Here is a 20072-nt window from a genome sequence, read left to right on the forward strand (position 1 = left end):
TGATATTTGTTAACCAATACTTGGGTGTTTACAGTGTCAGGCACTATTCCAACACTGGGGATAGAGCTGTGAAGGAGACAGGCTGTGTTCTTGTGGAGCTTAGACAGACTGGCCGTATACAAGTGTCTTTACTGGTGTGATAGAGTGTGCTGGTCAGGGGTGTAGCCAGGCTGCACCAAAGAGGGGGATGGGGAAATCCACCCGAGGAAGTAGCATACCTCTGAGGAGACAGTGTGAGTGATGGGAACCTCTGGGGAAAAGGATCTGTACTGAGACAACATGAGTACAAAGACCCTAAGACTAAGAGGAGCTTGGCATGTTTAAAAGGGGGCAGAAAGAAAGGCAGCTCAGCGCATTGATAAAAACTAAAGAACTGGGCAGCCCCGGTGGTGCAGCGGTTTAGCGCCGCCTGCAGTCCAGGGCGTGATCCTGGAGACCATGGATCGAGTCCCATGTTGGGCTCTCTGTATGAAGCCTGCTTCTTCCTCTGCCTGTGTCTCTGCCTCCCTCTCTCTCTGTCTCTATGAATAAATAAATAAATAAAATCTTTAAAAAAACAAAAAACAAAAAAACAAACTAAAAAACTTGTGGAGTCCCTTTTGTGATGCCCTTCTCTTACAAGTGAAGACATGACCGTGTGAAAAACAGGAGTGGCTGATTTATACACACTTGTAATTTCTTTCACATCACAATACTGTATGTGGAGGGCTGCTACGTGTGGAAGACCTGCCGTGTATGGAGGACTGTTGTGTGTACGGAGGCTGTTAGAAACAGCTCTCCTGGTCTGAGAGCCCCTGTTTCAGCCTGAGTCAGGGTTTCAAACTCTTGGCTTGTTCATTCATTCATTAAGCATTTATTGATTTCTAGGCATTGGCTCTTTGGGTTACTGTGATAAATAAATCACAGTTCCTGCTATCAGATAACTCTGTCTACTGGTAGAGGCAGGAAGATAGAGGGTACTTGTAGCACCATGGCCCAGATAGCCCAAGGAACAAATCAATAGGGTGCTTCCTGGAGAAGAATCCCTCCGCAGGGTCTTGATGTGGTGAAGGGGAGATAGCCTAGAGGCAGGGCGGGAGGGAGTTGCTGCACAGAGAGTGGGTAGGACACATGTAAGGCACAAAGAGTAGGTCTGAACAGCCTGGCTGCATATCACAACCACTTCTGATGGTGGGGTTCCTCAGCAAATCTCAGTGCTCCCGCCACATACCACTGTGATTACAACAGAATCTTGGAGGGCTGCACTTGGGCGTCATGGTTTTTGTTGTTGTTTTAAGATTGTATTTATTTATTCATGAGAGACACAGAAAGAGAGAGGCAGACACATAAGCAGAGGGAGAAGCAGGCTTCCTGTGGGGAACCCAATGCGGGACTCAATTCTGGGCCCCCGGGATCATGCCCTGAGCCAAAGGCAGGCACTCAACCACTGAGCCGCCCAGGTGCCCTTGGACATCTTGGTGTTTTAAAGCTGCCTTGGTAATCTTCGTGTACAGCCAGAGCAGAGAACTGTGGCCCTGCCTCTGATTCTCTAACTCCTGGGGGCCTAGCATAGGCAGGAGCCTCATGGCTTCTACCCTAGGCTGGCAGCTGACTTTTACTGTGACTTGCTTGCCAGTGCCTTCCTTGTCAGACTACCAGGGTAATGCTGTCTTGCATGTCAGACCTTCCAGCCCTGTCTATTCCTCTAGCACCCAACCCGTTCTTTGTAGACCCATACTGTTTGCTAGACTATGTCCACTTCTGTCTTCTTTCCTCACTGTATTCATTGATCCTGTCCTCTTGCTATGTAGTATCCCCAGTCGCCATTTTAGCACATGAACTATTAAATTTCATTTAGCAATCTAAGCTTCTCTTCTGACTTTTTCATCCACTTATGAAAATAACTATTAAATTTCCTATTTTGAGAACCATCCTAAACCCAATAATGTAGTTGTTCCATTTTAAGAAATCATAAATAAAAAATTACAGCATTAAAGGGATGGCCGTACTTTTAAGGTGATTGCAATATTTATCTGTGTTAGGTTTGGACTGCCTTTTGTTCTGCACTTAGAGAAGACAATAGCATGGGACCTTCTGCAGAAGGAAATCTTGGAGAAGATGAAGTATTTCTTGAGGCCCACAGTTTGCATTCAGGTGGGTAAGCGTTTTGACACTCTAGCATAGCATGGGTGCATACCCAGTGAAGGAACAGTCACTGTGATGAAATTTGAATTTTGGACCCCTGTGCTTAGGGAAGACTAGGCATGGATTTGGGATGTTGAGGAGCCCTGGTGGAAAGCTGTTTGATAAAATCAGCTGTGTTCAGATTTTCAAGACTAAGGACTTAATTCCTCATTTTCTGGCCATTGCAAGAATTTCCTTGAACTGCTAGGTATTTCTTTGTAATACATATTTATTGTTAAAGATTAGCACATGATTAGCTGTGTATTTTCAAAATTAGGATTACTATATTAAGATATCCTTAAGATAACTTAAGACTTATATTAAGTTAATGTTCAGCCTAAAGCAGCATATTACTTGTCCTGTATAACATATTTGATATGTGAGTTGCACTTAGGTAAATCATCTTTAAAGTGTATAATAGTGGCTCAGCAACGTAACAGAACATCAGAAGTTTTGCAAAACCATTTGCTGTCCTTCTGTTTTGGAAAAGCCACTGTGGCGCACATGGCCTTGAAGAGAAACTCAGCCACATTTTCCTTTATTGTTTGATTGCAGGTGTGTCCATTCAGTTTGCGTGTTGTCAGTGTTGTGGGGATAACATACTTGCTGCCCCAGGAGGAGCAGCCGCTGTGCCACCCAACAGTAGAAAGGTAAAAATCAGTAACTCACCTTCCAGAATTTTATTTATGCTCCTGTGTATTTTCTAGTGATGTCTGGTATAATTTTCACCTAAGTGTGGTAGGCTCCTTAGGCTTGTTTAGATGTACTTATTTTACTTTTCATTCATATTTGAATATGATATTACGATCTTTTTTTTAAAATCAGAAAAGCCTGGAGTACCCCTGTCAGGAAAGCAAATTAATGCATTTCCCAGGACTACAGATAAATTACACTTCCATATTTAATCAAGATGGAAGTTTTCCAAAGTAGAGTTCTCATCATGCAACTTTCCTCCTGGAAATCTTAAATGGTAACCTGTGGCCTAAAAGATAAAACCCAGACTTCCACGGTCTATGAAGCTCTACACAGTTTGAACCCTGCTTGCTTCCCATTTGTCAGGTCCCGCTCTTCTTCTCTAAACCTTCAGCAGCATCAGAGCATGAGGATTGTTGGAATGTATGGCACAGCTTTGTGTGTGCCTTTGCACATGTGGTGTCATTTGTTGATCATTCTGTCCCTCCTGTCCCTCAGTAGACAGTCACTTCACTCTGCTACCTCTGTGCTTTCTACATGCTTCTGACACCCTACTGTATTAATAAAACAATACAAATGTGTGTGTATATATACACAATACATATATGGATACATAAATACAAAAGCTCACATTGTTTTTATTATAATTTGTAACAAATATTATAGTTTCTTCATTTTAGGATTCCAAAATATATATATACATACATACACATATAACCTGGTTCTGTTTGAAAGAAGTTTAAGTTTGGTTTTAGAGATGAGTTTTTTGTTTTTTGTTTTAAGATTTTATTTATTTATTCATGAGAGACACAGAGAGAGAGGCAGAAACACAGGCAGAGGGAGAAGCAGGCTCCATGGAGGGAGTCTGATGTGGGACTCGATCCTGGGTCTCCAGGATCAGGCCCTGGGCTGAAGACAGCACTAAACCACTGAGCCACCAGGGCTACCCGAGACAAGAGTTAAGAGATTAGGTTATCCAGAATACTGCAAAGCATAACAAATTCTAGATGGGTAATTAATATTGACTAGTAATGCTGAAGAGTTTCTCAGAAGATGGCAATAAGACAGGGAGCTTAGGGGGAGGGCTTTATAAAGGACAGAGATGGAACCTTACAGGAAGGTCAGTTTAGATTGGCGTGGGCACAGTCCAAGGGCCAGGCATGGTTTACAGGAGAGGAGAAATGCAGGAGCAGACTTTGTTCCCAGAGGAACTATCATCCGGTTTCTATTTGGGTTGGTGAGAAATGAGACAAAAAGTTGGAAAGGTCATAAAGAACATCTAAAAGTGATTGTGCACAGCCTTATAACATGTGGCTGATTTTTTCTAATCTATTTCTATACCGGACATTTTAATTTAAGGATTTTTTTGTCCAATTGTAACCTAGTTATTCTAAATATGAGATCATTACAGTCTCTCCAGAAACCTTTCCTGATGAGGAACAATGATGAAGATTTTCAGTAATCCTGTTATGATATCAAATTGCAGGTAATCATGTAAGTAAAATTTATTTAGAACATAATATGTCACTTCCCTCTCCATCCTCTAGGGCATTAAAATCTTGTGGACCAGGTGGCACTGCACATGTGAAGTTAGTGGTAGAATGGGACAAGGAAACAAAAGACTTGTGAGTATTTTTTTATTTAGTGCTTATAGAATCATTGTTTTAATTATCATTTTAATAGCATCCCTTTGATCTTTCAGATTAGCTGAAACAAATCTCTCTTTAAGTATCCAAATGAGTTGCTAATCTTTTATTTAACTGGTTATTTCTTTCCTATACTTTCTGTTGTCCGGATCTCAAAGACCTCAAAACATTTGTTTGCTGCTATCAGAGCTATTTACTTATCCTTGTACAGGGCCAATTACTTTTTTTTTAGAGAGGAAACTGGGAGAGAGGGAGAGAGAGAGAATCTTAAGCAGGCTCCACACTGGGTGGAGGGCTTGATCTCATGACTTGAGATCATGACCTAAACTGAAATCAAGAGTTGGATACTTAACCAACTGAGCCACCCAGGCACCCCTTTGATTTTTATTGTAGGCCTATTAACTCTAGTAAATTACACCAAATGCATATACCCTTATATACAAAGGACAAGGATCTATGAATTAACAGTTCATGGCCAAGCCCATGAAAGAAATAATAAAGTTATTTCTTGAAAATAACTTTACAGATACGGAACTTTTCAAGCGTATTTTGGAACACAGAATAGTTGCATGACCAGCTGAATAACCTGTTGGTGTCATTACACATTGGTTCTTTTTGGTTTATAAATTTATAGTCACATTGTAAAGCTGCAGTTTTTGGGTCAGTTTTGCAAGACATTCTCTGATGAATACCTGCCTTCCCCCCATTGCAGCTTATTTGTAAATACTGAAGATGAGTATATTCCTGATGCAGAAAGTGTCCGTCTGCAGAGGGAGCGTCATCATCAGCCTCAGACTTGCACTTTATCCCAGTGTTTCCAGCTCTACACCAAAGAGGAGCGGGTAAGAGCCCGGCAGCACTTCTTGGGTGGTGAGGGTAGCAGGGAGGGAACTGTGGTAGGATGATACCAGAGAAGCAAATTATGCCCCAGAAAAGTCCCCAGACATACTATACTCCTGTAAGTTCTGCACACATAATGGGCACCTAAGTGCTGTCCTTTTTAGGACTTTAACATAAAGTCATTTAGATTATTAGAAAACCTTGATTGAAATGCTCTAGAAGTAAACCTTTGTAATTTTTTTCTTTTCTTTTTAACAACACTTTTTTTGTTGTTGTTTCGATTTGGAGATTTTAAATCATTTGCCTTAGTAACCAGAGTAGTGATTCTTAATTTTTTGGTACTAAGAACATAAGTACCAGGACCTATTTAAATTTAAACTTAAATTAATTAAATTAATTAAAATTAAAAGTTCAGTTCCTTAGCTGCTTTAGTCACATTTGGAGTGCTCAGTGCAGGTATACATAGAAAATTCTATCAGACAGCATGGTTTGGACCACTTAGCACAGTGCTTTGCAGATAGTAGGGACTCCGTAAGTATTTGAATGGAAGAATGGACAGATACATGGATGAATAAGTCTTTGTGGATGGGATCAAGGCCTGTGTAGTTTTTAAAACTTTCCAAGTTCATACACCTTGAGCAGCCTTGACTAGAGCACCTGGGTGTTCAGCTAATCTTGAGTTCATGTTTAGGATCATAATTTTGACCACTAATTGTTACTGCGCACACTTGTATGTAGTGAACCCTGCAATTTCAGGGTTGGAGGGGACTTTAAAACTCCTTTTTTCTAATGGTTGAGTTCTTCTATCAGATTCCAAATAGGTGATTGTCCAGCCACTGTTTGAATACCTTAGTTATGAGGCATTAGTCTCTATTCGAGACACACCATTTCATCTCTGGATATCTCTAATGGTCACTGAGGCTGCCCTTCGTGAAATATGCCCGAGGCTACTACAACCAACAGGTGTTCTCTCTCCTGAGTTCGTTAAGGATTCTTGAGGACTAGTCTATTTTTTTTTTTTTTTTTTTTTTGAGTACAAGTCTTAATTGTCTTCCACTTGTCTACCCTTTAAATATTTGAAAATACTTTTAATAGAGTCCTTTTCCCCCAAGCTGTTCATAGCTAGTTCCTTTAATAATAGTTTTTCATAAGATCTTTTTTTTTTTTTTTTTTCCCAGTTTGGGGCCTAATTATAAAATAGTTAGTTGACTTTAAAACAGGTTGATGGCAGACTCTGTGTGGTACCTTGTCCTATTTTGGGCTTTTTTTTTTGGTTGAGGAGGGGATGTTTGAGAATGTTACAAAGCTTAAAACTGAGCAGATCTACTAGATGACAATATTTGTATTCCACAAAACATCTCACTGATTTAGAAGGATGAGTTCAAGCTGGCAAGATATATTTTAGTAGGGATTCATTTATTCAGTAAATGTTCACTGAGTTTATACTATGCGCTCGGTGCTACCCATGGTACTGCAGATATAACAGGGACCAAGCCAGGCAGTGTTTCTGCTTTTGGGCTGATTATAGTCTAGTGGGGATAAATAAGTAAATCAAGGAAGGAACCTACTGTGGTTGAGAAACAGGAGTGAGGCCAATGTGGCTGGAACACAGGGATAAGGGAGAGAGTTGTGACAGTCTGTCCTGGTTATAAAATAACCCTAGCATCTATAAGCAGTGCCTGGCACAGAGAAAGCATTCAGTAAGTACATATTAGAATGAATGAATGTGTATTACTTGGGTAGTAGAGGTATGGAGGAGGGATTTAGGGAGTTAGGGATTTAGCCGCAGACCATAAGATGGTTAACTTTGAGTTTAGTTATCTGCAAGCTCAGTATTGATCTGCAGTGTCATGTGTCAGCCACTATCAGCTGCTGCCTTAAGGATGCTTTAAAACAGGTCCAGAATTCAGATGGTGATAGCACTGCTCTTTTCATTACCTAAGTGTTCATGGTTAAGAGACTGACAAACCGGGGCATGAGACAGTGGCTAGGGGATGGTGCATCTGGAAACCATAACATGCTGAATTGACAGAGGAGGCCTTAAGTAGAGATCTGATAGCTATTTTTAGGCACTTTAAGGACTGTCTGTGGATGAGGGATTGGACTTAATTCTATCTAAAAAGCAGAACTTAAGGATTGAAAATTACAGGGAGAATGAATTTGTCTTAATATGAGGAAGAACTCTGACAGACCTTCTGAAAACGAAATAGCTGCCTACTGAGACAGCCGCCTTTTGTTTGCTAGGCAGTTAGCTAGACCAGTGTTGCTCCAAGTATGGTCTGCAGGTCTAGGAGCTCTTTGTAGCACCTTACAGTGTGATAATACAGAAATGAGAGATGTTTTAAAAACTGCTATAGCTGTTAGACATTGTCAGGACATTCTCATTGTATCTTATAAAAGTATCTGTATTGGAAATTAAAACAAATAACAACCTGGCCCTTTACCACAAGCCTTGGGCTGCATGGCCACATAGGGAGACTATAAATATGTCACCCAGAGGTGCAGCGTAACAGTGTAGGGTAACAGTGTAGGTCCCTGCCAGTCTAAGTGTCTGAGTCATTTCCACCCACCCAAACTTGTTTTTCTCCCCATATTTCTTACAAACATGATTGGATCTCCCTGTATGAAAAAAAAATCCCCTCAGTTCTGCTTTCCTTTCCAATGAGCCATGCCTGCCTTTCTCCTCCTCCTTTCTGCCTCATTCCCCTTTAGGGGTTTCAGCTCCTTCCTTCCCACCATCTCACTTGCACTTCTGACACTGCTCTCTGAAATTCTCGGTGGCCCCTGGTTTGCTCGCTTCTGTGGCCTTTGCTCCGTCTGCATTTGACCTCTCTAGGATCTTGCCATTGTCTCTCCTTGGTGTGCATAAAAGGGAATGCTTCTGGTTTGCCTGTTTTTCTGACTATGCATCCTCAGACTCTGGTGGTTTCTCAGCTTTAGTATTTCTTTTTGAAAGAGGCATTCCTCAAGATTCTGTTCTTGACTTCTGTCTGTTCCATCTCAGTGGGCATTGATTGTCATCCATACCATGGTTTCCTTACTTCATCATGTTCATGGTCCCAGATCTGATACCTCTTCTAAACTCCAGAGGAGATTTAAATCTCTCACCAGACATGCCTCATGGGCACCTCTAACTGAATATGTCCCCATCCTGAAGAGGTGACATGTGGACCTGAAGCCTCAGATTAATGTTCAGAAAGACCTTATTGATAGCAGGAGTAGAGAGGATTGATTGGAGTCGTTCAGTGCTTGGGAGAGAGAGATCAGTTAGGAGACTCGCAGAAGTCCAGGTAAGAGCCTGGGTGAGGACTTTGAGTGAAGGCCATGTTAGTGGGAATGGAGTAGAGGAGACAGGTGTGAGACATGGCAGAGACAATTACTTTGGGTAGATGTGGGGCAGGAGGAAGAGGGAAGGGTTTGAGGGTTTGCAATACCCGCCCTCTGCTCCTGCCGCTGGTGCTGCTTTTAGTGGGTGGCAGAGGTGGTTGCAAATGTAGGACATAGAAGAAGAGGAAGAGGAAGTATATTGATGGAAAGGCAACAGGTTCAGTTCAGGAGTTTGTGGAATTTGAGGTTCTTCTGTAACATTGAACATCCTCTGTATAATATTGGCCTGTTAGTCATCCCTTTTTGAGGGAGAATTTATTCAGCTCTGGCCAAGTGCCTCTTGTGATTGTGTTTTTCCATTGACTCCCCCATCAAATGTGGTTTCCAGAGAGATTCTGAGTTGTACCATGCCCTGAGCAAGAAATGAGTGCCGTGGTCTCCTATAAAAAAAAAGTCTTGCCTTAAGTGGAGCTTAATGGAAGTCATTTCATGCTCCTTGTTTTCAGCTTGCCCCAGATGATGCCTGGCGTTGCCCACACTGTAAGCAGCTGCAGCAGGGGAGCATTACGTTAAGCCTCTGGACTCTGCCTGATGTGCTTATTATACATCTAAAGAGATTTCGACAGGTAGGTAAACCCTCCGTCATGGCAAGAAAAGCTATGACCAAGTTTCTTACGCCCCTACCAGTGGACTGCATAGGGATTCTTTGGCTGTCCCTCTTTGGTCTGGTGGTCCTGTTCATGTTGTTACAGACACATCTGTCTCAGTGTTTGGGGACATGTTTTGATCTTACCCAGAGCAAAATGTGAACATTCTGTGACCCTTTAAATTCTAAACATTTTAGTTCATCCTGCAGATATTTTACTGTGTTCTTGAGGACTTGCTTTAGATTTATAAATGTTGTGTTTTAGATTTACAAATGTTATGCTTTAAATTTTGCTAAGTGTACTTTGGGATTTAAAAAAACAAACATACAAATGTAGAGCTCCTTTCTGGGGGTGGGTAGAATTCTCTTTGTACCTAAAGTAATAATGGGTGTCATCCTGCTCCCCAGGAGCTGTCATGTAGTTGGGAAGATGAGTCATAAATGTATACAAAGAAAATCTGCTTTGAGTTGTATTACTCTTGAGTCAGTTTTTCCCAAAAAGGCTGTCTATTCCCTAAAGTTAGGAATGTCCTGGGCAGACCCCATTGTAAGAGAGGTAAATAGGAGGTAAATGTTTAAGAAGTCTGAGGCCTGGCTTTTAGGTTTGTATCTGAAAGATTAGGATTGGGCATCTCCCAGGTGAGTTGGACGCAGGGCCATGTACACAGTGGCAGAGGGAACGATGTGTGCAAGGAGATAGCATGTGCCAAAGACTGAGCAGGCCAGTTTGGCTAGACTTCTGGAGGGTGGGGAAGGTGTGAGTTAAGGTAGAAGGGCTGCTTAGGGACTGGCTGTCCAAGCAGAACCTTTTGGGCAGAGTGGGATTCTGATAAAGGATTACAAGCAGAGAAGCAACATGACCAAATTTTTTATTTGAAGAGACCATTCTGGCTGCTGTATGGAAAATGTGAGGCTGCACAAATGAAGCTAGGGAGATCTGAAGGGAGCCATGGCAACCATCCAAGGGAGGATGCTGATGGCTTGTATGAAGCTGTGGCAGTAGATAAGACCCGAATAGATTGAGCAGATGTTTAGGACTTGCTGATGAAGTGGAGGTATCTGGGATGACACGCCCAGGATCCCTAGGGCTGGGCTTTCACTCAAAGGTTTGGGGGTCTGGCTCCTATAATGGTGGAGTATCCCAACTGCATGCATCCCTTGGGATCTGCAGGTAGAGAGTTGGTGAGGTTCAGAGCCCTGCCTTCAGCCTTCTCTGGCCCCTTCGACACACGCACACTAACTTCCTTTGCTTTCTGTTTTTTTTTGAAGGCAGTCACTTTTGACTTCTCTCTGGACCCTCCCCAATTATCTCTTCAGTTCAGTTGTGCCTCTGCAGTGCCTCCTGAGTGTGCCCCCTTCCCTCATTATTGCTGCCAGTGTGCCACTTCAGATTTGTGATACTTTCCAGCTGGTTGCAGTTGCATTGTCTTCTACTTGATTTCTTAACCTAAGCTGCTCCTCCCTTAGTGTCATGCCCTGCACACTGCTTACACAGCCCTAATGACGTCCCCTCCCTCAAGCCTTAGCGCTTGACTGCAAAGTAAGGTCCAGATTCTTTAGTCTGACCTTCATGACAGTCCAGGGCTCATCCTGCCTTTCTTTTATAAACATTTTCCTTCTTTTAATAGATTCACAGCTCTTGAGGTGGGTGTTTATCTATGCCTGGTTAATTTCTTAAAGCTTCCTCAGACACAGGAAGCATTCAGAAGACAGCTATTGAGCTGACGGATTTCAGGATTTCCCGGTGGCCTTAATGGAAAATACAGATTACCCAAGATTATCAGCTAAATAAATATATTAAGTCAGTTTAAGCATTAACATGCTTGTTGGAAGAGATGGAGAGGAAAGGAGTGCAGTGCTTATCCAGTGGCTACTCTATGCCAGCAGTGTGCTTCATCTCTCACATACATGATTACTCCATTACTTTTCATGCCTCTGTGACAGAGGTATTAGGATGAACTGCCTGATACTGACAATTTTGTATGTCAAAAACCTAAAACTCCTCTATCAGATAAGGAGACTCAAAGAAGTTCATCACCCCTTACATGTAGGTCATTGCTTGTTCTATTTTTAGTGCTGTTATAACCTGTTCCTCCAGATAGTTAAAGCTTTTAATGTGTTTCCCTATTTTGTATGTATCTTGGGAAACCTCAGATCGGTAACTAAAACCACTCTTGCTGATAGGGTCCACATTCCACACACAACTGATCTGCCATCCACTTGCATGAAAATATCATCAGAACTTGTTTTTCTTCTTGCAACAGGAAGGAGACAGGCGTATGAAACTTCAGAACATGGTCAAGTTCCCCTTGACTGGCCTGGACATGACACCTCATGTGGTTAAGAGAAGTCAGAGCAGCTGGAGCTTGCCATCCCATTGGTCTCCGTGGAGACGGCCCTATGGACTCGGGAGGGACCCTGAGGACTACGTCTATGACCTGTATGCTGTGTGCAATCATCATGGCACCATGCAAGGGGGGCACTACACAGGTCTGCAGTGCGAGGGGCCGGGTGTCTATGCTGACCCTTCCTTCACACATGTTTTGCTTGTGACAGGGTTATTTTTGCTTTAAAATCTCCCTTTCTCTTCTAGTAGGCACTGTGCCAACTTTGAGAGCAGTTCTCATCCTCAGGATCTCTGTCCACGAACAAAAAATGAAAATTCTTCCTTCTTTTCTTGAGTTGGATCATCCAGTAGCTGTCTGAACTGACTGAGGAGGGGTGCATGCAGACAGCACTGTCTGGGCCATTGAGGGCTCACTTTGGTTACCTCCCCTGCACTCCACTCTTGAGGTTTCATTCTACCTCCTTGAAATTCCAGCTTCTCCCTTGAGTGATTATATGAACCAGTTTTATACTGTCTTTAAAGTGACTTCAAAGAGTTTTCTCTTTGTTTTAGGGCTAAATTTATTTTTCATTTTTAAAAGTTATGTTCATTATCTAAAATTTGTAGACAAGAGAGAGAGAACAGTACCATCATCCTTAGGCTCATCACTCAAAAATAATGATTGGTAACTTTTTAAAAAACATTGTGATTAACAAACATACCAAAATTTACCATTTGAACCAAGTTTGAAGTGTGGAGTTCAATGGCATTAAGTACGTTCATGTTGTTCTGAGGCCCTCACCACCATCCTTCTCCAGAACGTTTTTCTTCTTCCCAAACTGAAACATTAAACAGCAACTTCCTTTTCTCCTCTTCTCCCCAATCTCCTGGTCACCACTAGTCTTCCTGTTTCTACGAATCTGATTACACCTGGAATCTTCTATAAGTGGAACCATATAGTATCTGTCCTTTTGTGTCTGGCTTAGTTCACATAGCATGTCTGTAAGATTCACCCATGTTCTAGCATGTGTCAGAATTCCTTTTTTTTTTTTTTTTTTTAAGGCTGAATAATATACCATTGTATGTAGGTAACATTTCTTCTGGTGTTTTTTTTAGATGTTTTGGCCATTAATTTACACAGTCATGATTGTACTGGTAGGTTCTATTTAGGTGAACATTCATGGAACATGTCCTACTTAGCTTGCCCTGGGCTGTCAGAGGCACATCAGAAACAAATAGGCCTCAACCTCTGTCTTCCAGGAGTGTACTCAAGTAGGGGACCAGATAATATGTAAGATCAGTAACGTGTAATACGTTCTGTGGTGGAAATGTGTTTGGGCAGTAGAGGAAGGGCCTGTGGGAGCATGGTCAGAGTGTATCGGAGGCACAGGAGAAGCCATGGGGATGGTAACCTGCTGCTTGCACTTCAGGACTGTATGGGCTGACAGGGAGATAGACAGTAAAAGTATCAGAATCAGAAGCGCAATGAAGTGCAAGTCCTCCATGCATTCCCTGTATCCCAGTCTTCATGCTTACCATTATAATAGAAGTATTTGGATGTTGGTGCTTAATTTTTATAAACACTGTTTTTCATGACCACAGAACATTCTGTTGGTGGAACTCTAGTTTTATATAGGTGTTCCCCATTGTTGAACATGTCTATTGTCTCTGGTGTTTAACTTTTTTTTTTTTTTTTTTTTAAGATTTTATTTATTCAAGAGAGACAGAGAGAGAGAGAGGGAGCGGGAGAGAGAGAAAGAGAGAGAGAGAGAGGCAGAGACACAGGCAGAGGAAGAAGCAGGCTTCATGCAGGGAGCTTGATGTGGGACTCGATCCCTTAGTCTCCGGGATCATGCCCTGGGCTGAAGGCGGCGCTAAACCACTGAGCCACCCGGGCTGCCCTGGTGTTTAACTTTAACTGTAACACTGATGCATATCTTTTAGTTTATATTCCAGTTTTGTATTTCCTTGAGACTGAGTCTCAGAGCTGGAATTACTGGCTTAAAGACATGTGTGAACCTCAGGGGAGCAGGCAGGTGTGGGGACTCTTCCTTGGACATTTATGTGTGTGGGGGAGTCCACAGAGCACTGCTGTTAATTTGGCAATCTGTATGGGTGAGTGGCCAGGACTTGGATTTTTGCTTCCTTCAGACTCAACGCATTTCACATAGGTACTTCCAGGGACTTCCTTTCTTCCTGAACTCAGTGCTTCACGCAACAAAATTCAGGGTGCCATTGACTCATAAAGGTCAGGGGAGGTGGAGGAGGTTGGGCTTCACCAGTTAGTATTTCAAATTCTGTGAGACACTTCCATTAGCAGCTAGCTCCAAAACCCCCGCTCAGCAGGCTGAAGAAGCATGTTGGGCTCCTGAACCCCTCCACCAATGACTGCATACAGTAATCTTTTATTCTTGAAACCCTTTTAGTTCTTGCAGTACTTAGATGCTGTAGGCAACAGTTATTTGTGAGAGGAATTATACCAATTCCAAGTATTATCTCATACTGGAATGGTTTGTTTTGCCTCTGCCTGCCCTGGGAAGCACACTCAGGGAGAAAAATGAGAGAAGTTGAAGTCCATAGAAGACAAAAGTTAAATGTTAATTAAACTTTTAGATACAGTTTACTTTATATTTTGGTTTATTTATTATTTTTTTTAATTTTTATTTATTTATGATAGGCACACAGTGAGAGAGAGAGGCAGAGACACAGGCAGAGAGAGAAGCAGGCTCCATGCACCGGGAGCCTGACGTGGGATTCGATCCCAGGTCTCCAGGATCGCGCCCCGGGCCAAAGGCAGGCGGTAAACTGCTGCGCCACCCAGGGATCCCTATATTTTGGTTTAAATCAAATTTAAAATCTGATAAGACTTTATGTCTTGTAGATTTTGTGTTTATATTTTATGGGGCCCACTTGTATAATAAATGTCATGTATCTGATTGGATATTTGCCTTTGTGGCATTACCAGTCATGTCTTTTCTTGGATACTGAGTCATAGAATTATATACTCTTAGACTCTTCAGATGGAAAGGATTTAGAGATTATTTAATTTCACTGGGTAGCAGGTATAGTAGCACCTTTGCCTGGGTAGTGTTCACCTAGCTTCAGCTTTGGTAAAGAATGTGTCTTCCTTTGATATTGTTTCTTGGGAAAATAATGCACTTTCTAGCAAGAGAGTATTGAGAAAAATAGGACAGTACTGGATTCTAACCTATCATGTTACTCTTTGTATAGAATGGACTTGGGAAAATGCCAGAAAACCTACAGGTACTTTGGAGATAGCACAGTTTGGAGATAGGAGCATGGGCTAGAAGCTAGACACCTCATCCATGCTCTGTGACCTACAGCAGGTGACTTTATATGAACTTGGTGACTACACCGGTGATCTAGAAGTGCTTGGGCCTGCCATTCAGGACCTGTTATTCCCTAGGAAGAGCTTAGGCACTGTCTGCATTATTTCCCCTTTTTGATGCCTAGGCCATACCACTGCTTTTCTGATATATAAAAGTGTAGGGTTTTAGTTTAGACAACATTTTAAATGCCTTCACTTGTTGAATTAAAGATGAGTTTTTAAGTTTTCATTTGGAATTTTATTTTGCACTAGTTCAGGCTGTTAATCACATGGTTACGTGTATGTCTAACTTGTGGTTTTGTTTTGTTTTTTTTAATCTTTTTTAGGATTTTATTTATTTACTCATGAGAGGCACAGAGAGAGAGAGAAAGGCAGAGACACAGGCAGAGGGAGAAGCAGGCTCCATGCTGGGAACCTGACGTGGGACTCGATCCCAGGTCTCCAGGATCACACCCTGGGCCTAAGGCAGTGCTAAACCGCTGCGCCACCCGGGCTGCCCTATGGCTAACTTGTGTACGGATTCTAATTCAAACTTCTATGATGAAGAGCCTGCCTATTTTTTTTTTTTTAAATTTCCAATTTTTTTTTTTTTTTAAAGATTTATTTATTTACTTATTCAGAGAGAGCGAAAGAGAGGCAGAGACACAGGCAGAGAGAGAAGCAGGCTCCATGCAGGGAGCCCGACGTGGGACTCGATCCTGGGTCTCCAGAATCACACCCCGGGCTGCAGGCGGCGCTAAACCGCTGCGCCACCGGGGCTGCCCTAATTTCCAATTTTTAATGAGTCAGTACCTTTGTAAAAATATCATAACAGTGTCAGATTGCTATAAAAGTTTTTAAATGCTTATCTCAGTTTGGGTGCTTATCTTGCTGTGGACCAGGACCAGTCTGCGAACCACCATTTAAATAACACTTGTCTAGAAAACATTTGAGAAGCTACTGCCAGGAAGAAAAGCAAGTAGAATTATTTTGTAAAAACACTGTTAAACCATTAATGATTTACTGTGCTGCCTTAGTTGCCATGATGTGACTGAGAATAGACCACCCTGAAGAGGAATAGATTGATGCTAGTGCTGGGCTGCTCTGTCTCCTTCTTTTTTTTTTTTTTTTTTTTTTTATTTATTTATGATAGTCACAGAGAGAGAGAGAGAGAGAAGAAGAGAGAGAGAGAGACAGGCAGAGGGAGAAGCAGGCTCCATGCAACGGGAGCCCGACGTGGGATTCGATCCCGGGTCTCCAGGATCGTGCCCTGGGCCAAAGGCAGGCGCTAAACCGCTGCGCCACCCAGGGATCCCTCTGTCTCCTTCTTTTAGGGATGTCCCACTCCAGAATAGCAGCCACCTCACCAGCCGGGTCATTTCTATTTCACACCTGGCCTGACACCAATGACAAGTTGCTGTTTAATCAGGTGCCTCTATTGCTGCTTCTCTCCCCTTCTGGTCTTAGGGGTCCATAGCTGTACGTGATTTCCCTCCCCATGATCAAAAGATTCTTATTCTGCTCTTTTTGGGGACCTATCTGGTGTAGCCCTCCTTGCCTGGGTGCCTCTCAGAACCCTATATGCCCTGTCCCTGGAGTGTTCAGCTAAATATTCTAGCACTCATTTATTCTTACTCCAATAAATGGGTATTTTTAGAAAGTGTGATAAGAATTGTATCCCTCTGGATCAAGCTTATCACACCCTTTGAAATATCCTTACAAGATCATGTGGTTTCCAGGAACACTGAGTTCTTGTCTGCTTTTGCTGGTACTTGAGTGGTCTTTCTTTCTCAGGGCTTAGAATTTGAACTGAAGAGAAACATGCATGCATTTATGAGCTCAAATGTTAGTTTGCCAGGGAACTTTCATGGATGCATTTTTTTGTGCTACCCTTCAGGGAAGCAGGGTGGGGTAGTTTAAGTGTTAGCTCAGAGACCAGATACACCTGAATTGAGCTGGGCCCTGCCCTTCACCAGCTGCTTGACTTTGGGGAAACTGGTTAATCTTTTTGAGCCTCTGTAAAATGGGAATAATAGTAGAGCAAATCTCATAGGATTAACTGAGAGGTTTGGCACATAATATATGCTAAACAAATAGTAGCTGCTTTTAGTATTAGTATCATCATTTCTAGTTCTATTTTCTATCTAATAAATGCTAAAATGTGACAACATACTTAAATCAGGGTTTCCCAGCCTCAGCACTCTTGACAGCTTGGCTGGATAATTCTTGCCATGGGGACTGTCCTGCACATTGTAGAATGTTTAGCAGCATCCTTGATTACCCACTCAATGCCAGTAGCACCCTACCCTCTAGTGTGACAGTCAAAAATGTCTCCATTCATTGCTAGATGTCCCTACAGGGGCAAAATTGTCCCAGGTTGAGACCCACTGGTTTAAATAAATGAGTATATTGTGTTTTCTAAGATTAAATAGAATTTTGTCCATTTGGAATAGTTTAGAATTTCTCAAAAAATTTTGCCTGAGCATGATAGGCCATTTGGATTTTTTTTTTAAATCACTTTGTGCATTATTATGTACAACCTTAAAAAGCTCTTGAATTAATTATATAAGCCAAAGCACTGGTTTGGACAGAGTGGAGTGGCTGGTGCCCACCGTCCCTGGTCCTCATGACAGACTCTTTTTTGGCAGCGTACTGTAAGAACTCTGTGGATGGCCTCTGGTACTGCTTTGATGACAGTGATGTGCAACAGCTATCAGAAGATGAGGTTTGCACACAGACAGCATACATCCTTTTCTACCAGAGGCGGACAGCTATTCCATCATGGTCAGCCAATAGCTCAGTGGCAGGTAAGACCAACTTCTTCTTTGGCAGTTTTTTCTAGAACAGAAGATTATAATTAATGGTCCAGAGAACTTCTCCACAAGGTCTCATTACTCTTTTGGGTTGATCAGATAAATTCTCATATTTGCATTTAATCTAGAAACCAAAATGATTGCAGTCAAGGAAATAGGAGTGGAATCCACAAACCAGCAGAGTTCCCATGGAAGCCGGGAGAGCCTGTCTCAAAATGAGGTTGCCATGTTTGCTTGTGGAATGAGTGAATGAAAAAAAGCAGTATAGCATGCTATTCTAAAAGCAAGAAGGAATGAAACTTGGCTTTGCCATGTTTTGGTTGGATCATCTGGGAGCACGGCCCATCCAAGCCACATATTTAATCTTCTATAATGTTGGAGTACTAATAATACCTGCCTTATGGGGCCATTCTGTGCATCAGATTAGGTCAGTGTATGTTAGAGCCTTTTAGAAAAGGTATGGCACCATTAGAAATGTTTTTTTTTTTCCCCTGTGAAGTCGGACTGTTTTGTTACAAGGGTTGAAGGCTATAGTCCTATTAGATGGGCTGGGTAGCTGGATAGGGTCTAGTCTCGATGTAGCCACAGATAGTCCAGACAAGGTGATGCATGCTTCTTAATGCAGAATTTAAGAGACTGTGGCTGAGGACAGGGATATGGTAATGTGGGATCACATTAGAGAGTATTTACCCTGGATCCCCTAGAAGCTTGCGAGGAGTGGGTTTGAAGCTACTGAAAAGGAAGCACTGCTGAAGCAGAGTGACCCTCTGTTGGAGTCAAGCCCCACTCAGTATACCTGCCTTTCTATAGCCGCTCACTCCGTTAAGACAGTGAGCACTCCAGTGCTCTGTGCTTTCCCCCAGTGCTTTCCAGAGCCTGAGATATGCTTGGAAACTGCACCCTCTTGAGGTCTACTTGAGTCGTGTTCTCCATTTCAAGAGCATTTTCTGTTGCTCCAGAATATATTTCAGGGCATCCCTGGAATGGACTTACAGGTTGGCAGATAGCCTGGGTGTGTGCATGTATTTTGTATATTAATATTGTGAAAATGACTTAATGATTCCACAAAGCAGTGAGACTAAGAAGATAACGGAGCACTGCTGCTTTTGTTTGCTCTGTGTCAGAATTTTTCCTGTGTGTGCTTAGAGCAGTGCCCGGCAGTAGGTACTTAAAAAATATTTGTACAACTAGTATGAATGATTCTGTTGTCATCACTTTAAGACTTGCACTTTGCATTATGAAGTGTCCATGCCTATACTTGGATTTTGTTACTATAAACATGTGTGAGAGTCTGCCCTCCTTCTCATCTGAATGGGATATTCAAGCAGGCACAGCGTGGGGTCTAGGAGTGAGTTATACTGACATTGGCCACCTCCCAGCTTGGTAGCAGCACTTTCCTGAGAGTGTGTGCCAAGCAGCTGGCCCAGGATTCTGGCCTGACCTCAGTGCCTGCTTCCTTTTCCTACAGGCTCCACGAGTTCCTCCTTGTGTGAACATTGGGTGAGCCGGCTCCCGGGGAGCAAGCAAGCCAGTGTGACCTCCGCAGCTTCCTCCAGACGCACCTCCCTGGCCTCATTGTCTGAGTCGGTGGAGATGGCCGGGGAGAGGAGTGAAGATGATGGTGGGTATGGGTTATGTAACACATTTCCAAAATGGTGTCTCACAGACATGGCACAGGGTCCCTCGTACTTAGAAACTAAGCCCCAAGAAGACTGCGGGAGAAGGTAAAAGAGCTGCGTAGCTGTGCATTACAATCATAAGTGCCATTTTCTATAAACGGGGTCATTTGCTTTTCCTCTGTGACCTCTAGGAAGACTTTCTCCTACTTCATTATTTTCCATTTCTAAGGTCTAGTGTGGAGGCTGGGGCTTTAACTCTGTGCAAAAATGTGTATTCGTTTCTTTGAAAGTGCTTTTCAGAGTCACTAAAATCTGTAAGGGGACTCTGCAAGGTGGTGATTTGCTCAGGGCCACCTGGCAAGGAGGAGTCACTGTGTTGACTCCACTCTGCTTTGGACTTCCTGACTCGTCTCCCCTTTCCACCGTGGTTTCCTTTAGAGGAATTTGTATCGTGTTCTTTTGAGTACAGAAGCACCTACAACAAAAACTCTTGCCTCTGCATAAAGATAGTTTTTAAGAATTCTGAAGATTGTCACATGGCAAAAACTTGGGAAATATGATACAAATAGAACTGTGTTTTTGTTGTGTTTTTTACCTTTCCTTACCACGTGAGTAATAGCAGCAGAACCCATGGTTCTGACAGGAACCCCAGGTGGTGCTGGAAGGATCAG

The 20072-nt window shown here is 42.5% G+C and overlaps 1 protein-coding gene across 3 annotated transcripts in view; it reads left to right on the top strand.

Moving 5' to 3' along the window:
• USP31 (ubiquitin specific peptidase 31) overlaps positions 1–20072 on the top strand; it is a 71116-nt gene that overhangs the window by 41437 nt on the left and 9607 nt on the right. For all 3 annotated transcript variants that reach the window (XM_038540046.1, XM_038540048.1, XM_038540047.1), the window contains exons 8-15: positions 2022–2133; positions 2719–2813; positions 4404–4481; positions 5215–5344; positions 9176–9295; positions 11580–11805; positions 17618–17776; positions 19251–19403. In XM_038540046.1, the coding sequence (XP_038395974.1) occupies positions 2022–2133; positions 2719–2813; positions 4404–4481; positions 5215–5344; positions 9176–9295; positions 11580–11805; positions 17618–17776; positions 19251–19403 (1073 nt within the window). The remainder of the gene's footprint in view (positions 1–2021; positions 2134–2718; positions 2814–4403; positions 4482–5214; positions 5345–9175; positions 9296–11579; positions 11806–17617; positions 17777–19250; positions 19404–20072) is intronic.

This window comes from Canis lupus, chromosome 6, assembly GCF_011100685.1.
Source record: "Canis lupus familiaris isolate Mischka breed German Shepherd chromosome 6, alternate assembly UU_Cfam_GSD_1.0, whole genome shotgun sequence".
NCBI lineage: Eukaryota > Metazoa > Chordata > Mammalia > Carnivora > Canidae > Canis > Canis lupus.